Genomic DNA, 8,814 nt, shown 5'->3' with positions numbered 1-8,814 from the left:
AGCACAGACAGAGTGACTGGAGCTGGGACGGGGGACACCGAAAAGACTGCGGATGGATCCCCCAGGAACCCAGATCCAGCTTAGATGGGGTGAAGAGAGCTTCCTAAGGAAAGGGATGTGTGAACTGAGGCATTAAGGGAGAACAGGAGTGAGCCGGGGTCCCTCTTCCTAGCAGAACCACAGTACACCCCTCTATTTAGGGGGGTGGGGGTTCTTCCCTGGTCCCTGTTTTTCTCCACATACACCTCCAGCTGTAACTCAGGCCCATTGGAGGGCAGCCAGGAATCCCGACCACATAAGAATGGCAAAGGAGCAGGGCTTGGGGCCTGGCTTGGACACACCCCAGCTGGTTCTATTTATGAAGCTGTGACAGTTCTAGGGGCAGAGCCCAACTTGAGGCTGACAACCCACAGGAAGAGACACTTGATAATAAAAACAGTAACGGCAGCTGCCAGTGATCACAGGCTTACACTATGTCAGGCCCTGTGGACACAGTGGCCTTGTAGTGAATCCTCGACCTCTCCTATATCGTTCCCATTAAACAGATGAGAACATTAAGGCTGAAAAAGGGTCCAGTCGCACAACTGGTAAGGGGTAAATATGAGGCCAGCTGGAAGCCAAAACGCTTCCTTTATTAATACTGTGAATATCACAAAATAGTCACGGAAGAACTTAAGACAGGGAGAGCTGCGGATGGAAAATGGTGGGGGGAGAACTGGATGCTAAGCCAGGGGTCCAGAGGAGGAAAGGGGGTACCTCAGTCATGAAAAAAGGACCGCGACTGAGCCAGGACTCATAACTGAGAGGCCAGACCAGTCCTCGAGGTCCCTAGAAAAGACAACATCTCAGAGGAGGAAAGGGAAAGCCACAGTGACAGGGTCACTTGCTGACATCCTTCCGGAGTGCTCTCACTGCCCAGAAGTAGCTTCTACCGTTACTTTTGCCTGAGATAGGCGGAGGGGACTGAGAGACAGAGAAAGGGGAGAGAAAGGGGGACACTGAGGGACAGAGAGGCTAAGGAGCCTTCATTTTTAGGGTTGCTCGCTTGCGGGTGTACCTGTGCGTGCTCTGTGTGGCGGGAGGTTGCGCAGTGGTTTCGGCAGACCCTGCAAAGCCAGGTCGCGACGCAAGAGCATTTTTACGACACCTGGTTCTTCCTACCTAATTTATCGGGTACCCTTTTCTCATTCTAAATACTCACCTTAATACCTAAGGTCTGCCGAAATTGTACAAGCGTTAGAGTCTGCACACTCCGCGTAGCCCCCTCGAGAACACAAATGGATCTCTCCTCCCCCGCTCCACACCCTTCCCTGGCTCCCCAGTGCTCTCAGCGACCCAAATCGATCGTCTGTCTCCATTTCCCGTCGGTCTCATCCCTCGATGCCTACACTTCCCATCATGCACGATAGAGCCAACTCCTAGGATTGTCTTCGGCTCCGCCCTCCCACTTCACTAGTGCTGACTCTCGCCTTCCGCCACCGGCCTCCAGTCCCCGCCTCTTACCCACTGCCAAACTCGTAAAGGCCTCCGCGAGGGGCGTGGCCTCTGAGCTATCGTGACACTCATTGGCTGTCGCGTCGTCTGTGGGCCGTGGCTACGGGAGCCGGGCGGGCACATTTCGAACCGTGGCTGGGGCGGCGGCGGCTGCGGCGGCTGCGACGGTGAAGGATGCACCCGGCAGGCTTGGCGGCGGCGGGGACGCCCCGGCAGCGTAAGTGGCGTACGTGGCCAGTCGAGGAGATCGGGGCGGTGGGGGTGGGGTGGCTGGCGGGGGCGTGGCGGAGCCGCCGCGGCAGTTGGCGAGGTCGCTGCAGGTCGGAGGTCACGGGGTCAGGGAGCTGGAGCTTCGGGGTGTGCACTGCGCTGGGATGCCAGGTCCGGGTAGGGGGCGCGTTGGGGTCGATCCTTCTTTTCTTTAGGAAATTCCTTTGGAAGAAAACAACTTTGGGCAGGATATTGTGCTGTGCAGGAAAACGGGACTTTCATTCATTTGCAGTTAGCGATCCTCCTTCTCCCCAGCCTTCGGTGGCCTCGGGCTGTCGCCCACGCTCCGCAGGACAGCGTTCAGAGCCCTTCGTGAGCTGAGAGGACCCTGTTTACCTCTCATTTAAGATTTGAACCTGTAGATCTTGTACTCTACACTCCTTTTTCCGTCTCTGTTAATTTGTATCTCTCTTGAAGTTCTTCATCTCGGCGAGTGTGCGTGCATCTCATTTCTTCATTGAGCATATTCTGCCTCAGCTCCCCTTGGGCCAAGCAGGACCTGTGCTGGAATCTGGATACCCGGTCATAACCAGCCTAGCACTAGTCCTTGGTAACTTCCAACTCCGAGTTTAGCGGTGAGACAGACGCTAAACTCGGAACAAGCAAGTCAGGGGGAAAATCTGGGGAGTGATTTTTCCCTGTAAAGGGAAAAATCCAGGATGCAATGGAGGTTCAGAGGCCTGATGCCCTCATTCCTCCCTTCAGCCATTAATAGGGTGCATGGTGGGCCACGTGGTGGGTGATGCTGGGGCCACAGTCCTGGTTCCTGTCCTCAGGGAGCTACCAGTACAGAGCCTCCGTGCTATGTTGCAGGTGTTAATCAGTCGTGGGAAGATATTCCACAATGCTGGCACTGCATGTTCCAAGGCCTGTGTGGGCCAGGAGCTTGGCAGAGTCAGGGCCCAAGAGGCCAGTGTATGACTGGGTGCAGTGAGGCCCAAGTGGCAGCAAACGAAGGTGGCTGGCCGGGCTGGGGTCATGCCGGGCCTTGTAGGCCTGTAGATTTTATTCCCAGCACAGTGGGGACTGATCTTAGGCAGGGGACAGGAAATGTTCTCTTGCACATTTAAGAAGATCACTGTGGCTGCTGACTGGAGAGAAGGTTGGCGGAGCACGAATGGGCAGGGGGACTTAGGAGGAGGACATTTAAGTCACGTTCAAGACCAGGGAGTCTGCAAGGGGAGGGTAAACATTGAGACATAGTGGGTGAGAACTGGCAATTAGTTGGTTGGGTGCCAGAGAGAAGGGGAATCAGAGGCTTGGACACTGCGGGGAGGGCACTGTCAGGAGCTGGACGGACCTGGGTGTGGGGCCAGGAGAGAAGTGGTGCCTGGAGACAGGGCCCACCGCCCAAGGCGCACAGTGGCTGGGAAAGCTGCGGGCGGGTGAGAGGCAAAGCCAGAAGTGTGCGAAACTGGGCCACACGTTTCAGGAAGCTAAAAAAAAAAAAGTGCTGGGTGGAGAGGGACCAAGCTGGAGACCCTCAGCTCCGTAAAGGCAGGACTTTTGGTCTTTTTGATCATTGCCCTGTCCACCACGCCTGCAGCAGAGCCTAACACACAGGGGTGCTCAAGAGATGTTTGTGGGTCTCAGGAAAGAGGAGGTGGGTGCAGTGTCTCAGAAGCCAAAAGAACAGAGAGCACGGTGACGTCACATGCTGCTCGAGCCAGGTGACAGTGGCTAATGGCCTCGGGCTGGCAGTGTCGAGGGGTGTTTAGGAGGTCAGTGGGGGGCAGAACCCCAAATACTGAGAGCTGAAGGGGGGCAACAGGGAGGAAGGAGGGGCTTGCACTAAAGGGGCAGGGGGAAATGCCGGTGAGCCTTGGGGCTAAGTGGGCTGGATCAGTGCTGCTGGCTTTGGGATTGGGGGCCCTTGGATCTGTCTTCAGGCGACAGATAACTGAGAGGAAGAGACGAGGGCCTTGTAATTGACAGTAGGGGACAGGGATTGACAGGCCAGGGGCTGAGGAGTTTGTGAGCATCACTGGGCCTTGGGCCATGAACTGTTCCACGGAAGGGAGAACTGAGATGCGGACAGAGTCAGCACACAGATTATCGAGTTCCTCTCCCCCATCCGACTGTAACCCTCTCACCCGCTCCCTGGGTCCACGGTGGTGCTTGGGACACAGGAGGAGCTCACTCAGTAACTGCTGGGTTGGCGTTGCTTCGGGGTTGGGAGCAGGGACCCTGGGGCCAGAGCGCTGGGTTCAAATTCATCCTCTCCACATTCCCTTTCTCTTCCCTCGTCCCTACCCTACCCTGACTAAGCACGCCTCCAGCAAGTCCTGACCCTCCGAGCCGCAGCCCCCTCTCCGCCACTGCCCCCACCCCTCCATCCCTTCTTCTCCCCACCGACTCCCCCACTGGAGCAGCTCCCTCCCTCCCCCTGCCCCCCCACCCCAATCTGTTACCCATAAGAAGCCAGAGGGACCTTTTAAAAACTTGAAGCCTGGCTCTGCTCCATTCTGGCCCAATGACTTTGGGCAAGGGCCTGAACCTCTCTGAGGCTGGCTTTTCCTGTCTGTAAAGCAGGGGCGGGGGGTGGGGGTGGACAATAGCACTGACGCAGATAAATGAGTTAGTCCATAGCACGTAGAACACAGCCCAGGATGTGGCAAGTGCTCACCTGGGATTTAATTACCTTTAACATCGAGCAGGCCCTCCTGGGCTAGAGTCCTGTCCTGTCACTCGCTCCGCCGGGCGCTGCGCACAGGTCATTGCCCCCTGTCCTGGCCTGTCACCACCTCTGTAACGTGGGGTGGGCCCTCATTTCTCAGCATTTCATCAGCCCTCTACTCCAGCCCTGTGTTAGGGGCTGGGGATCCAGGCATGAACAAGACCAAGCTCCCCACCTTGGGGGGCTCCCGTTTGAGTGGGGAGACAGTGAACAAAATAAAGCAAGTGGCCAATGTATGAGCTAGTGTGTTCTGGGTATAGTGAGTGCACCAGGGAAGGGGGACGGGGAGTGCTGACAAGGACCATGTGGTCGAGACAGGATGGTAGGGAAGGCACTGCAGAGCCAAGACCTCAAGGAGGGGAGGGAGCTGGGGCTGGTGGGGGGGGGTGTGTGGGGGGAAGCATTCGGGCAGAGGAACAGCCCTCGCAAAGGCCCTGAGGCGGAGCATGCCTGGTGTCTTCGCTGGACACTGAAGCCCACGTGGCTAGAGCCAACAAGGAGGGGAGCGCAAAGGGAGACACTGACCGAGCCCGTTTGTAAAAGGCTTAGGACAGGATCCTGCGGACAGCAGGCCCAGCACAAAGTAGCTCTCGACATCATCGTCACTGTGGTGATTTGGATGGATTGAGGACAGGCAGACAGAGCCCGCCCCGCACCTGCCTCGACGCCCATCTGACCTGCAAACCAGTGCTTCACGGCAGCTGGAGGAGAGCGCCTACGGCCTGAATGACGCCCCCCCACCCTCTTCCCCTGCAGCGTCCAAGCGGAGGATCCCGGTGTCCCAGCCCGGCATGGCCGACCCCCACCAGCTCTTCGATGACACGAGTTCGGCCCAGAGCCAGGGCTACAGGCCCCAGAGGGCACCCGGTGGCCTGGGCTACCCTGCAGCCTCCGCCTCGCCCCAGGCTGCCTTCCTGGCGGATCCCGTGTCCAACATGGCCATGGCCTACGGGAGCAGCCTGGCCGCCCAGGGCAAGGAGCTGGTGGATAAGAACGTGAGTGCCCTGGGCTGCCCCAGGTCGGGGGAAGGCGGGGGCCGTGAGGCCAGGGCTTCAGGCTTGGGTTCTGCTTCCCCCTAGATCGACCGCTTCATCCCCGTCACCAAGCTCAAGTACTACTTTGCCGTGGACACCATGTATGTGGGCAAAAAGCTGGGCCTGCTCGTCTTCCCCTACCTGCACCAGGTCAGCACTGCGCCACGGAGGGCAGTGCCATCCGAGGATGGGGCTGGTGGGGGGTGGGGATAGAGGGTGAGTCAGAGGCCAGGCAGGTATTGGGTGGGGGGGTAGGTTTGCCCCGAGAGGGGGCCTGGAAGCAGCATGGGAGGAGCCCACTTTGTGGGTCCCACCTGCTCCCCTCACTCTCCCCACAGGACTGGGAAGTGCAGTACCAGCAAGACACACCTGTGGCCCCCCGCTTTGACGTCAATGCTCCTGACCTCTACATTCCAGGTCTCCCCCTCCCCATCACCGCCCCGCACCCTCCTCCCTCTGGGTGGGCACGTCTAGGGCAGAGGTCTAGGTGCCTAGTGGCCCGGGATGGTCCATCTTCCTCTGACCAGTGTCTGTGTGTCTGCCTCCCACAGCTATGGCTTTCATCACTTATGTCTTGGTGGCTGGCCTGGCGCTGGGGACCCAGGATAGGTAAGGGAGGCCTGGGGTAGGCAGAGTGGGGTGAGGTTTGGGGGGCTGAGGGGCAGCCAGGAAGGTCTCTTGGATCTCCCTGTCTTGGAACAGCACCACCACGCACCCATCTGGTCCAGGACAGAGCCCTTCAGGTCGCAGTCAGCGTCACCCTTGCCTCCTCCCCTGCTTTCCACCCACGGGCAGCTCATCACCACACCTGTGGCGGGTGACTCCATCCTTCTTAGCCTCCACCACCAGATCCAGCTCCTCCTCACTGCCTCCTAACCCGCTGCTTTGCCCACATGCCCTCTGTACCATGACTCCAACAGCAGCCAGGAAGATCTGGTCTGAGACCTGGGTCTGGCCTGTCTACTCTGCTCAGAAGCTGTCCAGAGCTCTCCCATCCCCAGATCTAGCCCTGGCTCCTTAATCTCACACACTGCACTGCCTCCCTGCAGTCTCTCTCTGTCCCTGACTCTGCTTCACCATTCTAGTCCTCGTTCCATCCTCCAGAGGGCCTGGTGCTGTCCGTCCCCACCCCAGAGCCTTTGCACATCCAATTCCCTTTGCTCCAGAGTGTGTTCCTCCCTTGCATCACCTGCTGAGCACCTGCTCACCTGCGATGTCTCCACTCTGGTGTCAGTTACTCGGGGAAGTCTTCCCTCCCCCAACTGGGTGAAGCCCCCACATCTCGCTCATAGGCTCCAGTTCATTTCTTTTGTGGCACTGAAAACAACTGTCATTAGAATCAGTTAATTGTTGTACTTAGGATATGGCAGAGGCCATGGTGCTTCCCCGCCAGTCAACTCCTTATTCCTTAGGCCTCAGCTCAGGTGTCTTCTCCTCTGGGGTGCCCTCTCTGATACCTTCTCCTGAGTGGGTCAGGTACCTCCCATGCCCTGTGCTTCCCTCATCCCAGCCCCGACCTCTCGGGGCTGTCACTGAGGACAGGTCCACCTTCCCTGGCATGAGGTTTCCAGGAAGATAGAGTCCAGATCCCTCTTGGTCACTGTTCAATCTCTAGCCCCACCCAACACAGGCTGTCCCCAGCTGGATGCTCTGGGAGGGTGTGAGCCGGCCATCAGGGTGACAGCCTGGTGCTCGCAGGTTTTCCCCAGACCTCCTCGGGCTGCAGGCAAGCTCTGCATTGGCCTGGCTGACCCTGGAGGTGCTGGCCATCCTGCTCAGTCTCTACCTGGTCACTGTCAACACTGACCTCACCACTATTGATCTGGTGGCCTTCTTGGGCTACAAATATGTTGGGTGAGTAACCCCTTCCCCACTTCCCACCCCACTCCCCACCACCACCCCAGCCCTGAGGCCTTGCCCTCAGACCAGCCTTCCCCTCTCTCTCCAGGATGATTGGCGGGGTCCTTATGGGCCTGCTCTTTGGGAAGATTGGCTACTACCTGGTGCTGGGCTGGTGCTGTGTGTCTATCTTTGTGTTCATGGTAAGCCAGGTGGGGCTGGGGAGGAGGAGGGTTGAGGGCACAAGCCCTGAGTCGGGGTCCCCTGGGGCATTCAAGCAGAGGATGTTAGGCAAGGGGTTGAGGTGAGAGCCCCGTTGCTGAACTGAGGAGGCTTTAAGTGCCTGTCTCAGCCTGGGGGTCAGCAGGGCTTCCTGGAAGAGGGGGTGTCTAAGCTGGGGCAAGAAGGCAGAGCAGGAGCCAGGCAGCCTGTCAGGCTGGGCTCTCACCCTCACACCACCCTTCCATGGTGGGCTCTCCTGCCAGTTTGTTAGGATGAAAAGAGGTTTGGTACCCTTGGAAACAGCTTCTCTGGATCCCCAGCAAATTCTTTCCTCTCTTTAAACATGTTTCCCGTTTTGCAGAAAGGGGGGTGTTGATAAAGGCATCCCAGGGCCCTGGGAGGAGGCAGCGTGAGCATGTGTGAGGAGCAGAGGGCAAAACTGGTTGGCCAGATCTCACCCTCAGAGAAACTTTGACTTAGAGGTCATTACTTAAAGGTTAAAAACAAACAAACAAACAAACCTTCCTGGATTGTGTTGAAAACTGTCATCTGGCCAACATAAGCTGGGTGGCAGCAGCCACGGCTGAGCCTGCAGCCCTCCTCGGGCAGGGTATGAAGCTCCGGGTCCACTCAGCTCGGAACCCTCACATTTGCTCCCGGGCCTTGGGGAGAAGCAAGTCCTCACCATCCCTTAGAGGAGATGTGGGGGAAAACCTAGGCTCCCCACGAGCAGAAAGACTCGAACCCAGCCGCCCCGGTGGAGGGAGAGAGGCAGGGCTTGGGAGTACCTACCGGCGCCTCCGCCCGGCCCGGGACTCACGGGTGAACCCCCTCCCGCCCCAGATTCGGACATTGCGGCTGAAGATCCTGGCGGAGGCGGCGGCCGAGGGCGTCCCGGTGCGCGGGGCCAGGAACCAGCTGCGCATGTATCTGACCATGGCCGTGGCGGCGGCGCAGCCCCTGCTCATGTACTGGCTCACCTTCCACCTGGTGCGGTGAGGGCGGCCCGGCCCACGCCCCCAGCTGCTGCTGCTCCTCGCGGCCGCGCGCCGCTGCCGCTCCTCCGCCCGCCCGCCCGCGGGGGCTCCGGCGTCGCCCCCACCCCGAGACCCTGCTCCCCCGCCCCCCCCCCCCCCCCCCCCGTCGCCGAGGTGCCGAGATCTCCAGCTGCACCCGCCGCTCGGTAGAGCGGCCGCTGTTCCGGAAACAATAAACGGTGATGGGCACGGCGTGCGCACCTCTCTCTGGCGCGGCCGCCCGGCAGGGGGCAGGCCCGGC

At 59.2% G+C, this 8,814-nt stretch overlaps 1 protein-coding gene across 2 annotated transcripts; it reads left to right on the top strand.

The window, feature by feature from the left end:
- The first annotated feature begins 1,599 nt into the window (after window positions 1-1,599).
- On the top strand, window positions 1,600-8,767 carry YIF1B (Yip1 interacting factor homolog B, membrane trafficking protein). Of its 2 annotated transcripts, none has more exons than XM_080828738.1 (8): window positions 1,600-1,720; window positions 5,198-5,436; window positions 5,521-5,625; window positions 5,814-5,892; window positions 6,027-6,084; window positions 7,174-7,329; window positions 7,424-7,517; window positions 8,380-8,767. In XM_080828738.1, the coding sequence occupies exons 1-8, from the start codon at window positions 1,669-1,671 to the stop codon at window positions 8,533-8,535; spliced, it is 939 nt and encodes a 312-aa protein (XP_080684864.1). In that variant the 5' UTR covers window positions 1,600-1,668; the 3' UTR covers window positions 8,536-8,767. The 2 variants fall into 2 exon arrangements, with proteins under 2 accessions (XP_080684864.1, XP_080684865.1); XM_080828739.1 differs by having other exon boundaries at window positions 1,608-1,711.
- The last annotated feature ends 47 nt before the right edge of the window (window positions 8,768-8,814 follow it).

This window comes from Martes martes (assembly GCF_963455335.1).
Source record: "Martes martes genome assembly, chromosome: 17".
In the NCBI taxonomy this organism is placed as follows: Eukaryota; Metazoa; Chordata; class Mammalia; order Carnivora; family Mustelidae; genus Martes; species Martes martes.
The sequence above is the reverse complement of the archived record's forward strand: the minus strand, read 5'-3'. Positions and strand labels throughout refer to the sequence as shown.